This window comes from Vipera ursinii (genome assembly GCF_947247035.1).
Source record: "Vipera ursinii genome assembly, chromosome: 7".
NCBI classification, from domain to species: Eukaryota; Metazoa; Chordata; class Lepidosauria; order Squamata; family Viperidae; genus Vipera; species Vipera ursinii.
Genome location: NC_139521.1, coordinates 64,939,453 through 64,965,521, shown reverse-complemented (window position 1 = coordinate 64,965,521; position 26,069 = coordinate 64,939,453). Strand labels below are relative to the sequence as shown.

General features: G+C 45.3%; 1 protein-coding gene across 4 annotated transcripts in view; it reads left to right on the top strand.

Moving 5' to 3' along the window:
* The first annotated feature begins 1,994 nt into the window (after window positions 1–1,994).
* Window positions 1,995–26,069, top strand: part of LOC310642997 (putative E3 ubiquitin-protein ligase HERC3) — a 63,209-nt gene continuing 39,134 nt past the window's right edge. For 3 of the 4 annotated variants that reach the window (XM_083367013.1, XM_083367011.1, XM_083367014.1), the window contains exons 1-3: window positions 1,995–2,107; window positions 14,648–14,912; window positions 24,024–24,183. In XM_083367013.1, the coding sequence (XP_083223139.1) occupies window positions 14,687–14,912; window positions 24,024–24,183 (386 nt within the window). In that variant the 5' untranslated portion in view covers window positions 1,995–2,107; window positions 14,648–14,686. Of the gene's footprint in view, window positions 2,125–14,647; window positions 14,913–24,023; window positions 24,184–26,069 lie in introns of all 4 variants that reach the window. The other variant, XM_083367012.1, reaches the window with a different exon arrangement.

Genomic DNA, 26,069 nt, shown 5'->3' with positions numbered 1-26,069 from the left:
GGCCAGCTTGTTCAAAAAGTTAGATTTTGAGATCGCACCGGAAGGAGCGGAGGTCAGGCGCCATCCGGAACTCAACTGGAAGATGGTTCCATAAACCCGGTGCGCCCACAGAGAATGCCCTCCCCCTGGGGGCCACCAGTCGACATTCTTTGACCGGTGGCACCCTGAGGAGGCCCTCTCTGTGGGAGCGTACAGGGTGGAGGGAAGTTGACGCCGGCCGCAGGTGCTCCCCAAGGTATTCCGGACCCATGCCATGTAGGGCTTTGTAGGTCATTATCAACACCTTGAATCTCACCCGGAAGACAACTGGAAGCCAATGCAGCTCGCAGAGCAGAGGTGTAACATGGGAGTGTCAGGAAACTCCCAACACAACTCTCGCGGCTGCATTCTGTACCAGCTGGAGCCTCCGAGTGGTCTTCAAGGGTAGCCCCATGTAGAGAGCGTTGCAGTAGTCCAGACAAGAGGTCACGAGGGCGTGAGTGACCGTACGTAAGGCATCCCGGTCAAGATAGGGCCGCAACTGGCGCACCAGGCGAACCTGGGCGAAGGCCCCCTAGTCACAGCTACTATATGGTCTTCTAGAGAAAGCTGTGAATCTAGGAGGACTCCCAAGTTGCGAGCCCTATCTACGGGGGGGTAATAACTCACCCCCCATAGAGAGAGATGGGATATCCTGAATATCCCGAGATGCCAGTACGCACAGCCACTCGGTCTTGTCAGGGTTGAGTTGAAGCCTGTTCCTCCCCATCCAGACCCGAACTGCCTCCAGGCAGCGGGACATCACGTCGAGGGCATCACTGGGGTGGTTTGGGGTCAAAATGAAAAGCTGGGTATCATCAGCATACTGATGATACCCAACTCCAAAACCACGAATGATCTCACCCAGTGGTTTCATATAGATGTTGAACAGGAGAGGCGAGAGGACTGACCCGAGGGACTCCACAAAAGAGAGGCCTCGAGGTCGACCTCTGCCCCCCTGCCAACACCGACTGCGAGCGTCCCAGGAGATAGGAGGAGAACCACTGAAGGACCGTGCCTCCCACTCCCAATCCCCTGAGACGCCGCAGCAGGATGCCATGGTCAATGGTATCGAAAGCCGCTGAGAGGTCTAATAGGACTAGGACAGAGGAATATCCCCTGTCCCGAGCTGTCACAGTTGTTAAGTGGCTTCTCCATTGACTTTGCTGGTCAGAAGGTGGCAAAAGGGAACCGTCAAAAACCGGGCTTTTTTTCTCATAGAACACTCAGAATGGAGTTCCAGCACCTTTTCTGGATGGAACCTTGTAGGGTAGGCAAGGCGGGTTGTATGACGTGTGTGAGTTCCGGCACCTTTTTCTTTTACAAAAAAGCACTGGTCACAAATATGAACCAGTTTGCCGAGCATCTGAATTTAGATCACCCGGCCACGGGGATGCCGCACACTTTTCCGTAAGTGTGAAAAAGGGTCCTAAGCCACTTTTTTTTTTTAAAAAAAAATGCCACTGTAACTCCAAATGGTCCCTAAACGAGCTGTTGTAAGTCGAGGACAATCTGCGTTCAGATTTTTTTTGTTTGTTTGTTTGTCCTGAGTCGATCTGACTGAATGGGATGATGGCCTCCGAGCGTTCCTCAGGAATCCCTGGCGCGCTTTTCCAGCCTCTCGCCCGCTGGACGTTGGACGGCAGAGGCCGCCTCCGCCTCCCCGGGCAGCCTCTGCGGGGTTAATGATTCCCTTCTCCTTCGCCCACCCCGAAACAGGGTCGTAGCCCCGCCTCTCCGCCACGTCATCATCTGGCGAGCTCCCGATTGGCCCAGGAGGAAAGTCTACCCATTCAGGGGTCTTCTTCAAACTCAGCCTTTTTATGACTCGTGGACTTCAACTCCCAGAATTCCTCAGCCAGGCATGCTGGCTGAGGAATTCTGGGAGTTGAAGTCCACGAGTCATAAAAGGGCCGAGTTTGAAGACCTCTGCCGACTGTCTGGCTGACTGGCGCTCGCGGGGAGGGGCGGGGGAGGAGAAGGAGGAGGAGGAAAACTTCCTTCTTTTGGGGTGACGCTCCCTGCCGGAGTCTGCGGTCGTAGCCGGATCCCGGGGGCTTCGGCGGCTGGGGAGCCCCAGCTGGAGCCGGTGAGCCTCCCGACCAGGTGTTTTCCATCTTTCCACCGCGCTGGTGCTTGGGCACCGACGGGGAAGGGGGATCGACCCCTGTCTGTTGCAGCAATTGGGTGGTCGCCGTCGGGACGGGCGTCTTTAGGACTGAGCTGACCCTAGAGGAGCGCGGGCTAGGATCGGCCTCCCCCCCCCTTAATTTGGGCTCCACCTGCATGCATGCATGCATGCATGCGTGCATGCGTGCATGCGTGTCTCCTGAGTCAGGCCTCGCTGGGTGCCCATCCCCATCGCCTCCCCCAACTTTCCGCATGGGGCGGATGGGAGGGAGGGAAAAAAAAGAAAGAAAGAAAGCAGATCCCGCTCATTCCATGAACGAAGCGGAAAAAGAAACGGTGGATTTACCCGGCTCTTTCTTTTGAAACCTAGCTACCCCCCAGGTTTAACTTTTGTATTTTTGTATTTTTGTATATCTCTGCCCTGTTCACCGCCCTGAGTCCTTCGGGAGAAGGGCGGTATAAAAATAAAAATATTATTATTATTATTATTATTATTATTATTATTATTATTATTATTATTATTATTATTATTATTATTATTATTATTATTATTATTATTATTATTATTACCAAGGTTCCTGCCCCGTCCTGGGCAAGATTGGCATTGATTTTGGGGATACAGTCATGGGCACTGCTTTTTTTTGTAAAAGAAAAAGGTGCCGGAACTCACACATGTCATACAACCCGCCTTGCCTACCCTACAAGGTTCCATCCAAAAAAGGTGCCGGAACTCCGTTCTGAGCGTTCTATGAGGAAAAAAAAAAGCCCTGGTCATGGGGTTCTGTGACAGACCGAGGTGTCTCTGGAGCACGGTAGACGAGAAAGTGTCTATGGAGAGTCTCAATCATCCAAGTCAAGGTTGTCTCAAAAGTGTGTTGTTGTTTTTCTTTCTCAAAAGGACTTTGTTTTTCCTTGAAGACGTTTCGCTTCTCATCCAAGGAGCTTCTTCAGTTCCAAGTACTGAAACCGAAGACGCTTCTTCAGGGCTTTTTTTTTTCTCATAGAACGCTCAGAACGGAGTTCCGGCACCTTTTTTTGGATGGAACCTTGTAGGGTAGGCAAAGCGGGTTGTATGACATGTGTGAGTTCCGGCACCTTTTTCTTTTACGAAAAAAGCACTGAGCTTCTTGGATGAGAAGCAAAACGTCTTCAAGGAAACACGAAGTCCAGTTGCCTTTTGAAAAAGCACCTTTGGGATCGATAAGACAGGATGCTCTATTTTAAGTTATGTCTGTATGATCTCCTTTCAAACGCATACAATAAATCTTGTGCTTATTAGGGGACACCAAATTTTTGGTTTGAATAGGAAATCCCCATTTCTGTTCTTTGCTATGGGATGGGAAGAATGGATTCCAACCAATATAGATTTTTTTTTAAAAAAATCTAAGATTTCTGGGAGACTTGATGGCCAAATGGCTCCTCCCTGTTTTGTAATTCAAAGATTTCTGCGCACAATCCAATGCAGGATGTCCATTCCCTTTTGGCAGTCCTTGTGCAGGAACATCTCGTTCTGAGGGATCCCCACAGAGGAACTTGTAGAATATATTTTGGAAAAGCAATTGCTATGTTTAAACAGTTTATTTACTCCATTGCAGATATTAGTTGACTTTCAAAGACCTGGGATAATGAGAAAGCATTGTGTGAGTAGAGTGAGTGTTGCTATTGATCTCAGGAATTCTTCTATGGCCTCCAGACATGCCAGGTAGCTTGGCGTGTGACACCTGGTCTAAGGCAGGGGTCTTCAAACTTGGCCCTTTTATGACTTGTGGACTTCCACTCCCAGAATTCCTCAGCCAGGCACGCTGGCTGAGGAATTCTGGGAGTGGAAGTCCACAAGTCATAAAAGGGCCAAGTTTGAAGACCCCTGGTCTAAGGAAAGCAGAACCCACAGGGGGCAATATAAATCCTGAAGAGCTATGCAGCAGAATTGTACTCTGTCCTGTTACTGGCTTTCTTTTCTAGGGTTTGCACCTAGCAGAACTGGTAGTGCTGGAGAAGCTGTTGAAAGTTATTTCCCTGTCCCCCCCCCATCTCTTCTTTTTCCAGTCATCCAGATTGACTGGTATAACCTGGGAGGTTTTTTTTCCTTGTCTGTTTCCCAGCAGTCAGTTCCCAGGAGTTGGTGATGACCTCATCACTGTGATGCATGCTTTTGAGTGTGCAGATCATCTCTTAGATGCAAAGCTTAGGGCGGGCAGTATGTTGTTGCGTCCAGCTTCTTTCAAGAACGAGAGGGAACGGACAGCAGAAAGTTTAAATCCACCACAGAGTTTTTTGTGAAAACAAAAAAGAGCAGTGAGGTGGGTGCAACTGCATACTCATATATACCCCCACACACAGAGACGTGCCTCTTTCATGAATTGGAGCTTGCTTTTGTGTGTTTGAGTATAGTATACATTTTAGCAGATTGGTAATGGGGATATATATACAGACCTGACCACTGATTTCTCTCTTCGTGTGTCAGTGAATGGGAAGCAGCCAAGGAGTGAGTAGCAGAATGCAGTATGATGAAGAACCCCTTGGCTTTATGCTATGCAAACCTTATTGCTTTTACTGCACTCTTCTCCCAGACTTTTTATTGCCATGACAGTAATGTTTGCCTGGATGGAATATTATTCTTGGAATGTTTCCTGGTGAAGAGCTTCTAATTTTATCAGTTGTACAGCTGTTCCTTTTTCCTTTTGCAAGGGATTTTCTGGTGATAAGCAAAAGAGAGAGAGAGAGAAAGAGAGAGAGAGGGAGAGAGGGAGAGAGAGAGAAGAGAGAGAGAGAGAGAGAGAGAGAGAGAGAGAGAGAGAGAGAGAGAGAGAGAGAGAGAGAGAGAGTTGGAACAATTAGCCGAAAAATATGTTCCACTGGAAGATAATATAATTTGGAGTTTTTGTATAATTCCACCAAGTGTGGCAATTGCATTGTAAAAATATTTATGTAAATGTTCAGTAAAGTGCATTTCCAATTGACTGTAATTTCTGCTGTAGAGAAAACAATATTTTCAGTCTTTGCTTGTATCCTTGTTGTAAAAACCCCCACCATACTATTGATTGTAATGAGAGCCATCCCTTTATGGATTACTGCCTTGTCGCGGCGAAGGGGCTTGCTTAACTCAATGAAGCTATGAGCTATGCTGTGCAGGGCCATCCAAGACGGACAGGTCATAGCAGAGAGTTCTGACAAAACGTGATCCACTGGAGAAGGAAATGGCAACCCACTCCAGTATCTTTGCCATGAAAACCCTATGGACAGTACCAAAAGGCAAAAATTGAGGCCTTTGAACTATGGTGCTGGAGAAGACTCCTGCGAGTCCCTTAGACTGCAAGGCGATCAAACCGGTCAGTCCTAGAGGAGATCAACCCTGACTGCTCTTTAGAAGGCCAGATCCTGAAGCTAAAACTCAAATACTTTGGCCACCTAATAAGAAGGAAGGACTCACTGGAGAAGAGCCTAATGCTGGGAAAGATTGAGGGCAATAGAAGAAGGGGACGACAGAGAATGAGGTGGCTGGATGGAGTCACTGAAGCAGTAGGCGTGAGCCTAAATGGACTCCAGAAGATGGTAGAGGACAGGAAGGCCTGGAGGAATGGTGTCCATGGGGTCGCGATGGGTCGGACACTACTTCACAACTAACAACAACAACATGAGAGCCATGTTGATGTAGTGGTTAAGGTACCATATTAGAAACCAAGTGATCGTGATGGGTTCTACTTCTGCCTTAGGCACGGAGCTAGATGGGTGACTTTGAGCCAGTCATTTCCTCTCAGCCCTAGGCAGGAAGCAAGGGCAAGCCACTTCCAAGAAACCTTGCCAAGAAAACTGCAGGGATCACCCCAGGAAATTGCCTGAAGTCAAAACTGACTCAAAGGCACGCGCGTGCCCCTACACAAGATTATTAGCAGCTTTGTATGAATTGAGTCAAAGATAGCTGAGCTCAATTTTGTACATTTGAAAAGCTCCTATAAGAGTAATAGGAACTTTTTTAGTCAGCTCTTTAAGATACAGACCTGCTCTGTTTTTTTCCTCCTTAATAAATAAGAGCCTGGCACAGAGTGGTTATTTTGTGCAATCAGAAGACTGTCAGCACAATTTTTCCAGCCTCTGTTTAGGAGCACAGAATTCTCAGACGGCTTCAGTTTGGAGTAAGCTGTACTCAGGAGATCTCAGTGTGAGTCTTTAACACCGAACACACAATCCTATTTATACACAGGTGCTTTTCCTTCACTCTCTTACCATTTCTCTCTCTTCCCCCCACTTCCCCCCCATAGGAACGGTTTCGCATGAATTGAGCTATTAGTTAGGCTGCTAAACTACTGGTCCCTAATTCTATCTAATTCTAATTTTAATGGATGCTTTTTACTGAAAGATTACATTGTCATAAAATAAGAGGATATGCTGTGCTTTTCCTTGCGTAGCTTCTGGTGGAATGAGCAAGCGATAAATTACCAACCATGTCTAGAGCAGGGGTAGGCAACCTCGGCTCTTTTACGACTCGTGGACTTCAATTCCCAGAATTCCTGAGTCAGCTTGGCTGACTCAGGAATTCTGGGAGTTGAAGTCCACGAGTCGTAAAAGAGCCAAGGTTGCCTACCCCTGGTCTAGAGAAACACATTTGTTTTGGCATTAATGTCCAACCAACATCAGTACTGAGACTTATCTCCCCTGATGGTTGCTTTGCCAACTGGCAAGAACCGTGTTAGAAATGTTTTCTCTTTATAGTTTCGCAAGACTTCACATTTGGTTAGAAAGAAGTGTTTGGATTCAGTTTGGAAGAGGCCAGATGCAGTGTAATAGCACCTTTTCCCCTTAAAAAAATGATTAAAAGGAATGAGGTTGTGTGAGCTGTAGCTCACCTCCTCAAATGCAGAGATTGGCTAGAGTGGTGTAGAATTTAATTTGGGATGAATCAGGAGGAAGGAAAGAGGTGTTCTAGAATGTGAGGGAGAATGAATGTAGCACTCATCTGAAACTCATGAAAACAGCTACATTTAGAAATTACTTATAAACAAGTGCTTTGTTTGCTGTCTTGCTTTCCAAGACCCACACTGAACTCATGAACACACCTACCTATTTATAGATAAGTGCTTTATTTCAGGCATGTCCAAAGTCCGGCCCGCGGGCCATTTGCGGCCCGCGGGGCGGTTTAATCCGGCCCTCTAACAGCCCTCCCTGCTCTGTGCAAATGCAGCCCTCCCTTCTGATTGAGGGTTGCAAGCAGAAGACTGTCTGCCGCAGGAGGGCGGTGAGAGGGCCACATCCTGACGTCACTGCCCAAACTTGGAAGACGAGCGGCGCAGGCGCGGGGCGGGCCTGGCGGGACTCACTGCCCTACTACAAGTGCATCAAGTTCGCGCTCTCGCCGTCCTCCGTCTCCTCCTTTCCCGGAGGTAAAGCTAACAACTGCGGCTGCTTGCTGCTGCTGCTGCTGCTCCTCCTCCTGCCGTATTGACTCTCTGCTACCCATTCCGAGAGGTGCGTGCGCACCTCCCCAAACCTGCCGACGTTTGGGGAGGTTTGGGGAGGTGCGCGCTGGGGAAAAGGCCGGGAGAGAAGGGGGTCCGGGCTGGGGGGGAGGGATGGGGTGGGGGAGAAGGAGGCTTCCCGGGCTGGGGGGGGAAAGCAGAAGCGAGGGATCAGGGCTCCTCCCGCTTGGCTGCTGCCGCCGCCGCCACCACTCCTACGGCCGCCGCCTGCTCTCTTGGCTGGTTGCTTTCCGCTTCTCACCCCCCGCCTGCCCTCCTTCCTGCCTTCCTCCCCTCCGCCTCGCCTTCCCCGCTCCCGCGTTTTCCCTCTCCCCGCCTCGGATTCAGGGTGATTCCCCGGGAGAGGGCGATGGGATTCCGGTGAGCTTTCAAGCCTTCTCGGCGGTCTCCGGCACGGCTCAGGAAGCGTTTCTGCGCCGCCCGGTCGGAGCCTTTGCCTCCTTCCCTCCCCCAAGCAAGGCGTCCTTTTTCAAGTTGCAAAACCAAGCGGGGTGAAGCGGGCTGTCGGGAAAGACATTCAGGAGGGTCCCCCTGGAGAGGAGCGGGAGAAGGAGGAGGAGGAGGGAAAGGAGGAGGAGGAGGTGATCGACTCGCCCAACCCAGTCCGGGCCGGCCAGCCCCGTAACGTCTGAACTCGCACCGCGGGCGGAGAGGCAGGAAGCCGAGAGGAAGAAGACTCGTGGCGGGGACAAGCGCGATCCAGCAGCAACACCCCGGGTCAGGCCCCGGTGGCGGAGGAGGCAGTGGCATCGGCGGAGGCGGCCGCAGCACCGGCAGCCTTCTTAGCAGCGGCGGCGACAGAGACAGAGGCAGCGGCGGTGGAGGAGGAGGCGGTGGCGGCGGCTGCAGAGGCAGCTTCCTGGCGGTCTCCTTCCTCTCGGCTTCCTGCCTCTCCGCCCGCGGTGCGAGTTCGGACGTTACGGGGCTGGCCGGCCCGGACTGGGTTGGGCGAGTCGATCACCTCCTCCTCCTCCTTTCCCTCCTCCTCCTTCTCCCGCTCCTCTCCAGGGGGACCCTCCTGAATGTCTTTCCCGACAGCCCGCTTCACCCCGCTTGGTTTTGCAACTTGAAAAAGGACGCCTTGCTTGGGGGAGGGAAGGAGGCAAAGGCTCCGACCGGGCGGCGCAGAAACGCTTCCTGAGCCGTGCCAGAGACCACCGAGAAGGCTTTAAAGCTCACCAGAATCCCATCGCCCTCTCCCGGGGAATTACCCCGAATCCGAGGCGGGGAGAGGGAAAACGCGGGAGCGGGGAAGGCGAGGCGGAGGGGAGGAAGGCAGGAAGGAGGGCAGGCGGGGGGAGAGAAGCGGAAAGCAACCAGCCAAGAGAGCAGGCGGCGGCGGCCGTAGGAGCGGCGGCGGTGGCAGCAGCCAAGCGGGAGGAGTCCTGATCCCTCGCTTCTGCTTTTCCACCCCAGCCCGGGAAGCCTCCTTCTCCCCCACCCCATCCTTCCTCCCCCCTCGTCTCGCGGCCTTTTCCCCGGCGCGCACCTCCCCAAACCTCCCCAAATGTCGGCAGGTCTCCGGACGGCGGCGGCTTGGAGAGGTGCGCGTGCACTTCCGCCCTTCGGAAAGGTGCGCGCGCACCTCTCAGAACGGGTGGTGCCACTCTCCATTTGGAGAGGTGCGCACGCACCACTGCCCGTTCAAAGAGGTGCGCGCGCACCGGGCGGTTGGGAGCCGCAGGAGACGGCTCAAAGAGCCGCATGTGGCTCCGGAGCCGCGGGTTGCCGACATAGTGAAAACTCAGCTGCCAGTTGATCTTAATGTTATAAAATGAAAAGTATGCCATTTGCAATTAACTTGGCATAAAATAATTCATTTGCATTTAATTGCAATTGTTCAAAGAATGTTCGGAAAAATGTTCGGCCCTCCAGCATGTTCACCTCATCCAATCTGGCCCTCTTTGAAAAAAGTTTGGACACCCCTGCTTTATTTGCTACCTGTTTTCCAAAACCTTCATTGAAACTCGAAAACAGCTATATCTTGAAAATGCCGACTTGTAGACAAGTGCTCTATTTGTTATCTTGTTTTCCAAAATCTTCATTGAAACCTATGAAAACAGCTATATCCTGAAAGCGCCCATGTATAGATAAGTGCTTGAAATATTATCTTTATCTCAGAATAAGCAGACAATTCTATTTTCTGTAACAGAACAATTAAGCAATTCTAGCAAGAGAATATTGATAGTAGACATTTTCCAAAGTTCAGGAATTTTATGTACTAATCTGAAAATTATCTTAGAAATTGGGAGAAAATTGATATAAGATGGTCCTCAAATACATAAGTGACGGATGTACCGTATTTCATCTTTGTTACGAAACATGCTTTATATATCAGCTGTTAGGAAGTGACAATGAAAAAGGTTGGCATTTTCCTGACCATATATGTAAGCTTCTAGATCTAGAATGCATTTGTTTGGCCTCTCTGTGAACACCAAATACTAGATCAGTCTAACCAATTGCAACCTGATTTAACAGGTTGCTTCTTATGGATTCTCTTCCCTTGCCATTAATTTCCACTTCTCTTCTTCTTTGTCAGTTATGACTGTATGTGCGTAACCTTAGGAAAAAGCAACCTTGGCATAATGTCATATGTGCATTAATAGATAAATTGCATGCCTTAGCCATAAAGGTATGTTATATCCAACCTTGTTAACAGATGGACACCATGAATTAGGCTACTAAACTGTTCATTGTACTTTGGGATCTTGCTTGGTTAAGTTATTTTTGTACTAGTCTTGAACCGTAATTAATATATCTATCTAGATAAGTGCTTTATTGGCTACTTGTTTTCCAAAACTCTAATTGAAACTCATGAAAACAGCTACAGCTGGAGAATACTACTTGTAAACAAGTGTTCCGTTTCCCATCTTGTATTTTCCCAAGTGCTTCTTCCTAGTTGAATTTGACACGTACTTTGTTTTGACCTGTAGGCTTTAATTTTCTGAAGAGAGAAGGGGAGGAGTACTCTAGCAATATGTGTTGTGTGCTGTTGCAGCAACTTATATAATTTATTCTTTCCAGCATAAGGTAATTAAGCATAACCTGAGGATAAACAGATAGTGGCAGATCTGTTTTCCTTGAGGGTAGGCGGAAAAGGGCAGAAAAATTCCACTCTTCTTTGTTATAGTTAATATAGTTCATAGTTCAGCACTTTTGGTTATTGCTGCTGATAATGTGGGCAGCAAATAAGAGTAATTTGTAGTTAGCCAGTAATGATCAGCAGAGCAGAAGCTGCCCTTTCCAGAAGTGACAGCTTGAGATTTCAACACAACTATTGCTGATGCTTTCTCAAGAATCAGAATCAGAAATAAAATCTCTGCTTTTCGTTGGGGTCCCACAATGGGGGAGTGGTCTGGCAAACAGATTTCTGGAGAAAGCTTAATACAAAATAACAAGGTACCCCAAGGGTGCTGTGAAAATGTTTCTCAAAGGAATTTCATGGAAGACTGCAGACTTGTGTGGTCTCTGAAAAGAGACTCATTGGAAACGTGTGGTGTGTTATTCAATCTGGGTAAGATCCACATGTATATGGTGTATGAATGTTTGTTTCATTTCATGTATGTTGGTCATCTAAAGAAGGGGTAGGAAACATGGCACCCTGCAAAACGCAACACTCAACATCATGTACTAATTGTCAGTATTCATATCCCGTTCTTGCACAGTGCCCTGTTTTCATGCCCCGTGGCGCAGCATCGGCCCGTTTTCATGCCCCATGGTGTGTCAGCGTCACGTTTTTGTGCCCCAAAGTGCGGTGTCAGCCTGTTATCGTGCTATGCGGCGCAGTGTCCTGTTTTCTTGCTTTGTGGCCACAGCGCTAGCAGAAGTGTGTGTGTGTGCATGCACTGGCCAGTGTTGTGATTCAGTGTCAGCCTGTGCTCCCAGCAGCTGAGTCAGAGGAGGAGGAGGAGGAGGAGGAGGAGGGGTTTGGAGAGCCTTCGGTGTCAGAGGGAGGTTCTGATGCACTGCAGGACTCAGCTTGGCCCCTTCAGTCGTGTTCCTCATGAGGTTCAGCTGTGTGAGGAAGAGGTGTCGGACTAAGAGGAGTCACAGCTGAATCTGTTCAGAGACGCTAGAAGCAGAAGGCAATCCAGCAGAGCAGAGCAGAGAAAATCTATGAGGAAACTCAGTGAAAGGAGGAGAAGGCATTGAGAAGCCACACCTTGGGACAGATAATAAAAGGGGAAGGTGTGAATGGTGCTGGTTGCTGAAGGCAACCGTTCAGAGACATTCAAAGAGAATCCTGGTCTGTTCTTGCTAATCTTTTTGACTCTTGTTTGACTCTTGTTGGATGTTTTGAATCGTATTTTTGGTTGAAGAAAATATTCTGCTGCTTTTTTGTTTGAAAGACTTTATTATTTGGAACTGTAAATAACTTTGGGTTGGGTTTTTTCCAGCCTATTGATTGTTAAAAGGAAAAAGGGGTTGTCCCTGACACACAAACAGGGCCGGCCGTAGGCTGGAAGAGAACAGCCAGCCTGTCCTGTGGCCCAGTGGCCAGTAGGCCACGTGGCCTGCAGGTTGGGGGCCCCTGATTTATACAATGTTGTTACTGCCATCTAGTGGCTTCCTAGGATTTCACAACTCAGGTGTTAGCCCTAAAATAAGTGTTAGCCCTGTGTACCATCATGCTTGAAAGCAACTACCATTGTCCCAGTCTTGAAGAAAACAGAAATCGAGTGCCTAAATGACCACAGAACTTATTGCATTAACATCTGTAGTGATGAAATGCTTCAAAAGACTGGTTCTCCAACATCTTAGGACATGCCTTCCACCGGACTTCAACTAACATCAGTTTGCCTACAGGGGGAATAGGTTGACAGACAATGCCATAGCTACTGCTTTACATTCTGCAGCAAGCCATCTGCAGAAACCTGGAAGTTATGTCAGGATGCTTTTCATTGACTATAGCTTGGCTTTCAACACTATTCTGCTGAGCATCCTTATTGAAAAACTGACTTGAATTCCCCCCCCCCCCCATCTGTGATAGGATTAAACACTTTCTGAGGGACCGGCTACAAACAGTGAGGGTCGGGTCTGTTTTATCCACCCCCCTGAAGCTTTGCACGGGCTCACCACAGGGCTGTGTGCTTAGCCCCTACCTGTATTCACTGTACACATACGATTGTGTATCATCTGACCCATCCACTGCCATCATTAAGTTTGCAGATGATACCACCGTAGTGGGCCTTATTACAGGTGGAGATGAAACAGCGTACAGGGGGGAGGTACAAAAACTATCCTTATGGTGTTTAGAGAACAACTTGAACAAGACAAAGGAGATGGTGCTAGACTTCAGGAGGAAAAGAGAGGAACCTGCCACACTTTACATCGGGGGGGGGGCTGTGTTGAGAGAATCTCCTCCTTTAAATTCCTGGGAGTCTACCTCTGTATTACCTGGAAAGTCAATACAACCCAGGTGGCCAGAAAGGCCCAACAGAGTTTCCACTTCCTCAGCATCTTGCAGAAGAACAGGGTAGAACAACGACTAATGACCTTCTTTTACCGATCTACTATAGAGAGCATCCTCTCGTACTGTATTGTGGTTTTGGTATGCTGGTCTGACAGCCGTGGATAGGAAAGTATTACAGAGGGTGGTGAGCACAGCACAAAACATCGTGGGCTGTCTCCTGACACCACTGGATGACATCGCCAGGCCCGCTGCCTTGGAAGAGTGAGGAAAATTCTCAGGGATGACTCACACCCTCCTACCATTGGGTAGGAGATACAGGAGTATAGCCAGCTGTACCAACAGGCTGAAGAACAGCTTCTATTCATGGGCTGTCCAGTTCCTGAATGGGAAATAACTCTATGTATGATTGACTTGCGAGGCTGGTGTGTTGTGCAATTAGCTCACATGGTGTAACAAGATGGTGGGTTTGTTGTCCCTGTGAGTTGTGGTGGGGGGCACGAAGGGAGTCTCAGCCAATTTCACTGCATCCATGTTGTACTTTGATAATAAAGGTTCGTTTATTAATTCATAAGTGCCACTCCACCTTAAAAGAAGAGTGGGCAGGGAGAAGCAGTTTCAGCTGTTGGAAGAGGTAGGATATAGTAATAGGGGTGACATAAGAAAAGGGGAGGAAGGTCCAAAAGAAAGGTGGGGCGAAATGGTTCGAGTGGCACGTGGCAGCCGTGGACTTTGGTGAGCCAAATATCTGCCATTGCAGAAAATGTTTGGCTGCATTGTTGAGCATTGGTACCAAATGAAGAAGTGCTTTGGAGGCTGCAGGAAGCTTTTTCTGGAGGCACATTGGTTCACAAGATGTCCACTCACGGTTGTAGTTGCTGAAACGTTGCCCTTGGGTTGTTGAAACCTGCGTCAACCATGCTGTCAGGAAATGGTTGAAAACCAGGCTTGAGAAATCTGTGCACAAAGCATCACTCCACATATCAAAATGCTTATATCGATCAATGAATAGGCCAGCTTCTTTTGTTAGGAAAAGGCCTGCAGTCTTAAGCTCTTGTTTCATGAAAATGAGGCTACCAAACAGACTTGTGATTTTTGCCCTTGAATGTTATTTACTGATATGCAGATTGTCCGTGACGTACGACCACAACTGAGCCCAAAGTTTCTGTTGCTAAGTGAGACAGCTGTTAAGTGAGTTTTTGCCCCATTTTATGACTTTTCCTGCCACAGTTGTTAGGTGGAACACTGCAGTTGTTAAGTCAGTAACACGGTTGTTAAGTGAATCTGGCTTCTCTATTGCCGGAAGGTCACAAAAGGTGATCACACGATCCTGGAACGCTGCAATCTCGAGTCCGTTGCCAAGCATCTGAATGTTGATCACATGACCATGGGGATGCTGCAACGGTCATAAGTGTGAAAAACGGTCACAGGTCACTTTTTCAGTGCAGTTTTCACTTTGGTCACTAAATGGTTTTGTAAGTCAACAAGTACCTGTGAAATAGTTTTTTTAAAAGAAACCGGATACCCCTTTCTGTTGCCCTTTGTTTGATCTGCAGAGGACCCCTATTATTTTCCCTTTTTTTGAGAGAGAGATTTCTTCTCCTTTCGCTTGCAGGAAAATTTCAAGATCCATGCCTTGCTGAAAGCAGAGAAGATGTTATGCTGGGGATATTGGTCTTTCGGATTTCCTGGCTCAGATAGCACTCTACAGGCAGTCATCCCTGAACCCCGGACCACTGAATTCGTTCGTGAGAGGAGTGTCAAGGAAGTGGCTTGTGGGAAAAACCACTCTGTGTTCTTGCTGGAAGATGGGGAAGTGTACACCTGTGGTGTGAACACCAAAGGGCAACTTGGTCATGAGAGAGAAGGCGGCAAGCCAGGTAGGTTTGTTCTGAGTACTTGACCCTAAATTCTTTCGCTTTCTTGGTTTGTCTCTGTAGGCATCTGTTGCTTCCAGTAGTTTTGAATTATCGTTCTTATATTTATGCTTTTTCTGTGACTCCTTTGTTAATTATTTATTATTTATTACCGGTAGTTGAATTTATATACCGCCCTATTCCCGAAGGACTCAGGGCGGTTCACAGGGCAGTTAAAACAGTACAAAGAAGAGAATAAAATGAAATTAAATTAGTACAAGCCCACAATTAATAATAACAGTAAAAATTAAAATTTTAAATTTAATTTAATTTAATTTGATTTGATTTAATTAAAATAATTTAAAATTTAAAATCCCTCAGTCCAGGCCAGGCAATTCAAACAACCAGGTTTTTAAGTCCCGGCGAAACGAGCGAAGGTCAGGGGCAGTCCGAAGCTCCATCGGCAGTTCTGGACATACTTTCCTTTGTCCAGAGAGATTGAAAGAGTTGATCACTTGCCAGATCTCCAATCTTCACTGTCATTAGTTCTACTTTTTGTGTAGTCATCTTCATTCCTTCATTCTTTCTCCAGAAGCCCAACCCTTTATTCTTTTCACAATCCTCATATTCTTCTTTTTGCACAACAATCATTATTTTTATTTTTATTCAGGGGTTCCAAATGTTTTTGTGCTGATGGGCATATCTGAACTTTTGAAAGCAAGTTAAAGGACATTTTGACAAAAGGGCTGCTGCATCTCCTGATCCAAATGGTGGAAACACTGGGGTGGGGGGGCGAGATTATAAATATTATCAATACTATGTTTAATAATGGATTAGTTAAATTATTTAAGGGTGTGGCAGGTATGAGGAAAGGTAAGAAGCAGAGGCTTTTTAACGGTGAACTAAGAATTGCTCTACAGGTACTCCTTGACTTACGCCCACAATTGAGTCTACAATTTATGTTGCTAAGCCAGACATTTGTTAAGTGAGTTTTGCCCCCCACTACGACCCATTGTGCCCCATTGTTCTTACCACAGTTGTTAAGTGAATCATTGCAGCTGTTAAGTTAGTAACACGGTTGTTAAGTGAATCTGCTTTCTCTGTTGACTTTGCTTGTCAGAAGATCAGAAAAAGGGATGCCATGGCTGCGGCACACTGCAACCGTCATAAATACGAGCCTGTTGCCAAGTGTCTGAATTTTGATCACATGACCGTGGGGATGCTGCAACGGTCATAAATATGAAAAATGGTCATAAGTCACTTTTTCCAGTGCTCTTATAACTTTGAACAGTCACTAAATGAACTGTTGTAAGTTGAGGACTGCTGTACTTCACACTAGTTACAGTATTTTCTTCTCATCTAGATTTTGACATAAGGTGCTTTTTCTGTGTGACCTCAAAATAACCTTTGCCAGGAACCATGAAGCGTCACGTCAAGAGTGTGTCTTGTTCAAATTCTATCCTTTTCCTTACATTTACAGCATCAAGGTCTTCAAACTTGGCCCTTTTATGACTTGTGGACTTCAACTCCCAGAATTCCTCAGATAGGCACGCCTGGCTGAGGAATTCTGGGAGTTGAAGTGCACAAGTCATAAAAGGGCCAAGTTTGAAGGCTCCTGATCAAGAGCAACCCTGGTTCACTTTGTCCATGATGTTGGTAGAGAAATAAAAGAATGCTAGTCCCTTGCCTGTTCAGATTTTGGCAACTTTTGCAAACAGTGGCTTTCACAGCAAGCACTAAAGCAGCAGCTTGCTTTCTCCTGCGGTTTGATGGATAGAAAGTCTCAGGTGATATCGATGTCTTCAGATTCTAAAAGACAGGGATGGGGAAATCTCTTCATGACCACAGACTGCTTTTTTGCTTTTTAAAATGTTGTTAAGGTCTCAGGGATGTGATAGGGGCATGGTGGTATCCTATTCCCGCCTTAAGCATCAAAGCCGGCTGGGTGACTTTGGGCTGGTCCCTGTGACCCCACTCAACCTCACAAGGTGGTTGTGAGGAAAAGAGAAGAAGGAAGGAGTATAAGAGAATAACAGAGTGGGAAGGGGTCTTGGAGGTCTTCTAGTTCAGGGGGTCTCCAATGTTGGCAACTTTACAACTTGTGGACTTCAACTCCTAGAATTCCTCAGCCAGCTATGGGAGTTGAGGTCCACAAATCAGAAAGTCGCCAAGGTTGGAGACCCCTTTTCTAGTACAACCCCCTGCTCAAGGCAGACTTGATCTTAACAAGGAGAATAGGCACATAATAGGTTTCAGTTCTTCACTTGGAAATAGGAAACCAAACAAACAGCCCTGATCAGCAAGGGGGATATTTATACGAATTTACACACACACACACAAGCGCAATGTCAAGGTTCCGATAAATGAGACAAATCAAACAGAATGCAAGCCTTGTTTATCTAAAAAGTCTTAATCATAAAACGAAACATCGGCACTCATGGAGGGATGCCAGAATCTGAAATCTCCGCCCCCTTGCAAAATATATTAAATACAATTCTCCACCTTTCTAATTTTGTCATTAGTCACATTCTCCAATTAATTTAAAGAATTAGTTTCTCTTCCGTTAGACAACCCGCCAAGTTCTTATCTTCTTAAAACATCCGGGTAGCTTTGCTTTCCCCCAAGCGAAGCAGTTAAAGTAACAAGCTGTCTCTTATTTTGTCAGTGCAAAAACATGTCAATGTTTGCAGCACTGACACACAAACCAGTTGGAATAAAGAAATCGTCATGAAACCAAACCAGGGGAGATATAAACACATACAGATAAGAGTTTCTTATGTATATACAAGAAACCTAGCATAAGCAACAGTAATATCACTTAGGCTTATATACCGCTTCATAGTGCTTTTCAGCCCTCTCTAAGCGGTTTACAGAGTCAGCATATTGCCCTCAACACTCTGAGTCTTCATTTTACTGACCTCATAAGGATGGAAGGCTGAGTCAACCTTGAGCCGTTCAAACTCGAACTCCGCAAGGGAGCAGTGAGTTAGCCTGTAGTACTGTATTCTAACCACTGTGCCACCACATTTCCCTTTTTAAGGGTGACAGAGAAGGGAGGATATTCAGGATGATACAATACACACACAGACACACGCAATACTCCCACTCGTAATGAAATGAAGATTATATGATAGACAATAAACAACAAAACCTTCAACTTTCTTCTTGTATGTACTCAACTTACAAATCACACACAATACTTTCGCAGTTACCAAACATTTGAATAACTGGACATATGACAGGATCAAACCCTGTATCCAACCATTCACAAATAACAGAAAGGGATGCATAGTCCCAAAGTTGGAAGATGCACAATATTTTATTTTTTTATTTTTATTTTTTATTCCATTTATATCCCGCCCTTCTCCAAAGACTCAGGGCGGCTTACAAGCTTAGCAGTAGCCTTCATTCTATGTATATGCCTGCTTATTAGGGCTTTCACACACACACCCCCAAGCGGCATTATTACAAAGTCAGCTTAATTGCCCCCAACAATCTGGGTCCTCATTTCACCTACCTCGGAAGGATGGAAGGCTGAGTCAACCTTGAGCCTGGTGGGACTCGAACCTGCACTCATTGCAGGCAGCTGGTGTTACTTAAGGAGGCATTAGCCCACTGCTCCACCAAGGCCTGGTCGCAGCCGTGGAACCACAGCAGTTCGAAGCATTCCCTTCATTGTTGAGAGATTCAACTCTTAAAGGAATAGACTCAAAGCTTCTCTCTCTTTAGCCCACACAGATGTTCACTTGACATGGTATACACATGTACATAGGCAGATACATACACAAACACCATATTGTCCCTTCCCTTCTCGTATGTGAATAGGGGATATGCAGCCCCCCTTTATTTTACAGGCAATCCATTTAAATCAGTGGTTATTACATTATGTATTTACATAGTAAATATTTACTGTGTTTATGAATCGTGAATAACAGTTGGTAGCTTCTCATTTTTTTTCTTTTGATCCTGCCATTTTAAGGACAAGTTTTAAAGTTTTATATCAAAATCTTTAAACTAATTTTTATTAATATATGCACATTAATACAGTAAATGTGATAAGTGAACACATTTCTTCAGAATCGGAAAATGTCCATGATTGGCCTCAGACAGACAAGATGGGGATACCTTTAAGCATCACCTTTACCTAGACTTTTACCCATGAAATACACACATACGCGCACGGACACAAACACACATACAGTCATTTGGTTCTTTCCCCTTTAGGTAACTTCAGTATGTTTCATCATTTTTGTCTTAATTTTTTTTTACTGGGCTGATTTCAAATACTTTAAATATTTGCTTTATCAGTGTAATTGTATATTTTCTCTGTTAAGGCTAAGTTGCTTTAAGGTACCCCATGGAATTAAGGATATTGCCAGTCAGCATTCCAAACATTGATGATTGAACAAGTAAGGAAAAAACCCTAAGTGTTCATATATGTATTACTGTAGGTAGAGAAGTGAAAAAGTTTGTAACTAGACATATTGGGCAAAATTTGGTCTATCTTTTGAACTGGCGCCAGTGGCAACAAGCAACTTTTAAAAATGAGGGGGGGAGGGGGGGAGGGGGGAGAGGTAGGGGGGGAGGGAGAAGGGAGGGAGAAGGGAGGGGGAGGGGGGATTTTTAAAGAAAAAATTGTATGTTAAAACTTTTCAATTAAAAAAAAATGAATCTCTCATTCTCACATGGATTTTCCTTCTCAACGTATTTGCTTGCAGAATCCAACAGTCCAGTTTAGTCCTGTTATCCTCTAGAGATTATTCCCACCAAAACTCAGGTTTTTCGTAAAATAATTACATTTTGCCATCTGTGGAGTAGATTTTGGAAACGTGCCTGTAACATGTTGTACTTTTCCAATATGAATACAGTCTAGTTTCTAGCTTGGTTAAGAACTGCAAAATATATGTACTAACTTGAGGAGAGTTTGGTCAAACTTCCATGATTATGTTTATTTATTTCACTAAATTCATGTGCCTTTCCAACCCAAAATTTTTTAAAGGTTGACCACCCCCCTCCCGCTGTAGAAGAATTTGAAACAAAAAACCCATATGAATTCTAAAATTCATGACATTACTAAGAGGGAGTATTTTATTTCTCCCTTATCCCAAACACAGTGTCTTCCACCTTCAAGAAAGTTATGGCCCAAAATTACATAAGTAATTAAAATTGACTGCGTTTGCCACATGGTGGAAATGAAAGAATTATATTCCTTTTGTTCTTCTTTGCTCATTTGTCAACACCAAAATACTTTTGGACCTGGAATTTTATTTTATTTATTTAGAAAATGTATATGGTTGCCCATCTGAAACAAAAAAAAACTCTCAGTGATTGACAATAGTGGACAAAGCCAAGATATAACAAAATGAACAATATAATTAAAAACAAAGCGAGCAAATGCCAGAACCAAGGTATCTCACAAACAACTCACAGTCCCAAACTTGCACATATTGAGCAGTACTAGCTACCTAGCCATCATACCTTTCCTAACATTTCATATGTCCAGAAGAATTGAGGTTATCTGGATCTTCTGAAGGAGGTTCTTCCACAGAGTGATAAGTGACATGTTTTCTTGGGCCCTGCATGATGGCACTGTTTCACTGAGGGCCTCTGGAGCAGGCCCACCCAGTCTGATCTCTTGGGAAACAACTGGAGTCAAGTGGCCCCATAAATAACTGACCCTGTGCACAACTTTAAGGATGGTAACCAGCATCTTGAATTGTAGCCAGATATCTACAAGAACAGAGGTCTCCAAACTTTCTCGGCTGGCAGACCGGAGGGAAAGGGAGGGGGAAGCTTTTTACACGCGCGCACACATAAAGAGGGCTGCGAGCACACGCGATACAAATGGGGCAGTGCTAGCGCCCATGTGAGACTCTCTAGCACCTCCCCGTTTTTGCCGCATGGACACTAGCACCGCCTCATTTTCGCCGTGTGGTGCCCCTTTTTCATAGCGGCACTAGCGCGAGTGGCGGTAGTGCGCGCACGCATGTGTGTGCACTGGTCAGCCTGTTTCCATGGCCCTCTGGCCAGCAGACCACGACCCGGTAGTGGGCCATGGCCCACAGGTTGGGGACTCCTGCACTAGCAGACAGCATAGCTTATCCAGCAGCAGCGTCATAGTGTTAGCAATAACAATATTTAGACATATATACTGCCCCATAGTGTTCTGCAGCCTTCTCTTAAGCAGTTTACAGAGTTAGCATATTTCTCCCAACAATCTGGGTCCTCATTTTACTGACCTTGGAAGGATGGGAGACTGAGTCAACCTTGAGTTGAACTCCTGGCTGTGGGCAGAGTTAGCCTGCAATACTGCATTCTAACTATTGTGTTACCAGTGTCATATGGACAAACCTTAGTGCCCCCAATACTGGATGCACCATTGCATTCTGGCCTTTTTGAAATTTTCAGATGCTTTTCAAGTGCTGTCCCGTGTAGAGTGATTGCAGTAATCCAATCGGGATTGATTAAAAATGGTAGTGAACAAGAGCAGGACCTCCTAACCCGGGCCAACTGAGGCATAAAATGGATTTGTGCAAAAGCCCTGCTAGCTATGGCTACCACCTGCTCCTCAAATTAGGACGCCAGGAGGGCTTCCAGATCACATACCCATTCTGTCTGGGGAAGTGCTGCCTCATCTAAAGTTGTAGATGTAATAGCTCCAAAACCAAGGGGCTCAAAAACGCAGTATTGAGGGGTTTTTTGTTTTTTTGTTTTAATCCCATTTATATCCCGCCCTTCTCCGAAGACTCAGGGCGGCTTACAATCTAAAGCACAAATCAGTGTGCTTAGCAATAGCCTTCATTCTATGTATATGCCTGCTTATTAGGGCTTTCGGCCCCCCCTCAAGCGGCATTATTACAAAGTCAGCTTATTGCCCCCAACAATCTGGGTCCTCATTTTACCTACCTCGGAAGGATGGAAGGCTGAGTCAACCTTGAGCCTGGTGGGACTCGAACCTGCACTAATTGCAGGCAGCTGGTGTTACTGAAGGAGGCATTAGCCCACTGCTCCACCAAGTTGCAATCAGTTTATCCTTGTTTATGCCCTCACCGCTTCTAGGCATTGGGTAAGCACCTTAAAGCCATCACTTGTACAGTCTGAGATGGCCCAACTAAGGGAATTTTGCATATCTTTTCTACTTCCTCTGGAACTCAAGTGGCATTAAAAGGAACAAGCTGCACCGTCGAAAATTACATTCCATCTGGAAGGTTGCTAATCCATCTGCTTTGAAATTCTACACAGCCTCTTAAAGGAAACTAGGAGAGGCTGTTCTCCTGAATTGCTATTTTCAGTCTAGCGAGCTCTTGATAGAAATGCTGGGGTGTTAACTGGAGATCATCTCAGAGATGTTTTTCACTGCTTCATAGCATCCTCCTAGAAAGCCTTGGAAAAGTGAAAAGTGTGTGCCTTAGTATACTTTGCATGCTAAATGTCCTTGTCTCCAATTAACACTTGAGCGCTTTGTCAGGAGCAGTGCACTTAATACTGGTAAAGCATCACTGCCCATTGTATTCCAGTATAATGGAGAAACAAAGCCGTCTCCTTGCCGCCTAGAGAAAAAAAATTGCTGTGGAGGATAGCTGCAGTTTAACGTTATGAGAAGCTGGCAACACTACAGTTTTTGTAACAGAACCAGTTACTTCCCTTGGCCTTCACTGCATACCTGGCATGGATTAGGATTTATTAAATTTATATGCCGCCCTTCTCCCTAAGGACTCAGGGCGGCTCACAACAATAAAAATTAAGAGACATAAAATACAAAAATTAAAAAAGAATTAAACAATGAATATAAGAAATACGGGACAATTTAACACAATAAAAACCAAATTAAAAACCATGGTCAGTCCAGGCCCGCTTGTTGGAACAACCATGTCTTCAGGTCACGGCAGAAGGATCGAAGGTCAGGGGCCATCCGCAGCTCCAGAGGCAGTTCATTCCAGAGGGTCGGCGCGCCCACAGAGAAGGCTCTCCCCCTGTGGGTCGCCAGCCGGCATTGCCTAGCCGACGGAACCCTGAGGAGGCCGACTCTGTGGGAGCGAACCGGGCGAAGGGAGGTGGACATTGGCAGCAGGTGGTCTCGCAAGTACCCCAGGCCTAAGCCATGTAGCGCTTTAAAGGTAATTACCAGCACCAGAGGGCAACTGGAAGCCAATGCAGCTTGCGCAGGAGAGGTGTAACATGGGAGTATCTATCTCATGCTGTTAGGTAGCATAATAGGGACGTTTCAGACATGCAAATTGTATATTTTTAGATGCAAAGTAGTGTAAAGTTATGATAAGCTGCAGGAGGAACCAAATCTTTGCAGGACCATCTTTTGCCAGACACATCTACCTGACCCACTAGAGTGGGGAGGCAGAGATTGTTTTGGGTCCTCAGGAGGTCCTAGCAGGTCCAAGGAGAATGGCCTTCTCTGTGGTGGCTCCCTCCCTGTGAAATATCATCCCCTTGGAGATAAGATTGGCCCTTAATTTGACAGTCTATTGCAAGGCCCTGAAGATCTACTTTTGCCAATGGGACTGGGGATCCCAAAGTAGGATGGAGCCCATAGGTGATTCATTTGATTTTGTTGCCAGAGTAGTGGGGACGTCTTGATTTTTTTATCGTTTTTGTATTGGGTTTTTATCCTTGTTAGCTACCTGGAGTCACTGACAGTGAGTTGGGCGGCCACATACATTTTCCTAAATAAATCAATCTTTTGTTTAACAAATAGAAATCTACCAACCACTTCTTCTTTTCCAGTCCTCTTGCTTGATGGAGAATTCTGGAAACTCAATTTTTTTCAGCAATTTTGTACAACCTCAGATGACCTACGAAGATACTACCTCTATGCATTTAGGTTTTGAGTCTCATGGTCAGCTCAGCTACGATAGCTTTAACAAACCTTGGGTTTTGGAATGTCCCCCTTCTTTCCCTTCCACTCGTTTTGTTTTGAATGTTTGCACTAGGTCAGGGGTAGGCAACCTTGGCTCTTTTATGACTCATGGACTCATGGACTTCAACTCCCAGCTATGCTTGCTCAGGAATTCTGGGAGTTGAAGTCCATGTGTCATAAAAGAGCCGAGGTTGCCTACCCCTGCACTAGGTAAAATGTTTTGGATTCTTAGAATGTTCAACCTTTCTCTTGTTTTCCCTCAGAACAAATTGATGCTCTAGCTGATCAGCACATTGTCCATGTGGCCTGCGGTGAGTCTCATAATGTGGCTCTTAGTGACCAAGGCCAGCTTTTTTCCTGGGGCGCAGGAAGTGATGGTCAGTTGGGTCTTACAACAACAGAAGATGCTGTAACAATTCCAAGGTAAATATGAGAGATTATGGTTGTGAGACTTTTCCTATTTTTTTTAATCCCATTTATATCCCGCCCTTCTCCAAAAACTCAGGGCTGCTTACAATTTAAAACACAAATCAATGTGCTTAGCAATAGCCTTCATTCTATGTATATGCCTGCTTATTAGGGCTTTCGCCCACCCCAAGAGGCATTATTACAAAGTCAGCTTAATTGCCCCCAACAATCTGGGTCCTCATTTACCTACCTCGGAAGGATGGAAGGCTGAGTCAACCTTGAGCCTGGTGGGATGCGAACCTGCACTAATTGCAGGCAGCTGGTGTTACTTAAGGAGGCATTAGCCCACTGCTCCACCAAGGCTGTTGTGGAAGATTGTAGATACATTCAAGTGATTTCAAGGAAATCTGTTTTTCCATAAAAAAAGTGGAAGACAGTGGAAGATTGCAGATATGTTAGCAGACTCAAGATCATGTGAAGTGTTAATACCTTAGTAAGGCCATACTTGGAATACTGCATCCAGTTTGGTTACCATGATGTAAAAAAGATGTTCAGACTCTAGAAAGAGTGCAGAGAAGAGCAGTGATTAGAGGACTGGAGGCTAAAATATATAAAGAAAGGTAGTTGGAACTGGGTATGTTTAATTTAATGGGGAAAAAAAGGAGTAGGGGGTGACATGATAGCAGTGTTTCAATATCTAAGACATTGCCATAAAGAAGAGGGAGTCAAGCTATTCTCCAAAGCTCCTGAAGGCAGGACAAGAAGCAAAGGATGGAAACTAATCAAGGAGAGAAGCAACCTAGAACTAAGGAGAATTTTCCTAACAGTTACGACAATTAATCAGTTGAATGGCTTGCCTTTAGAAGTTGTGGGTGATCCATCACTGGAAGTTTTTAAGAAGAGATTGGACAGCCATTTGTCTGAAATAGTATAGGGTTTCCTGCCTGAGTGAGGGATTGGACTAGAGGACCCCCAAGGTCCCTTCCAACTTTTATATTCTATTACATGCAAATGATTTCTTCTTCTTTTTTTTACAAATTTTATTGATTTTCTAATATTACATTCACATATTTGGAAAGCAACATGGTGGCTGGGTAGTAGTAATTCAATTACATACAGATATCATTAGTACATATTTCAAATTGCTACCATAAACATTTCCTCTCTTCTTCCCTTCCTATATACTGTCTATTTGTAGATTTAAAGACAAGTTTTATCCTATCAATCACATAGAAAATAACTTTCTTACATATATCCTTATTTTTAGTTTAAATATATTGTAATTGTTTTAACATACAATCTTTTAGACAATCAATGACCTACTAGATTTTTCAATTTTAATTTCCACTAACATTTAGATTTAACGTTTGATATTTATCATTCCCAAGATTTTTAGTATACTCCCAATTCATCTATCACCATTCCTCACAAAATCTAATATTCAAAATGCACATCCCATTTACTTAACTTGTCACCCTCTATGTCAACAAGTTAAGGATACAATATGATATCCTTCCTTTTTGCTAATTTTCAGTTGTTTTTTTTAAGTAGCAATCAAAATTTCTTTTTATTTCAATATTTAATACTTCCTCTTTTCCTCTTTGTATCTGCTATCTCTTGGTTAAACTGATAATTTTTGTTTTTAACATTCCATATAGACCTATTTATTACTTTCAACAATAGGTTTTTAGCTTGCCTACATTATTCACCTTTACATGACTTTTATGCACAAATCAATATTCAAATTAGCTATTAATATTTATACTGCTAAATTTTAATGACCAAATTTTTTTCTTTATCTCAGTTCGCAACAATGTCTTGTGGACATCTGTTGATTCATTTTCATTTCCACCGTGATATTTGGGGCGTCCCTGAATCCATTGGTTCTGATGAAAAGATCA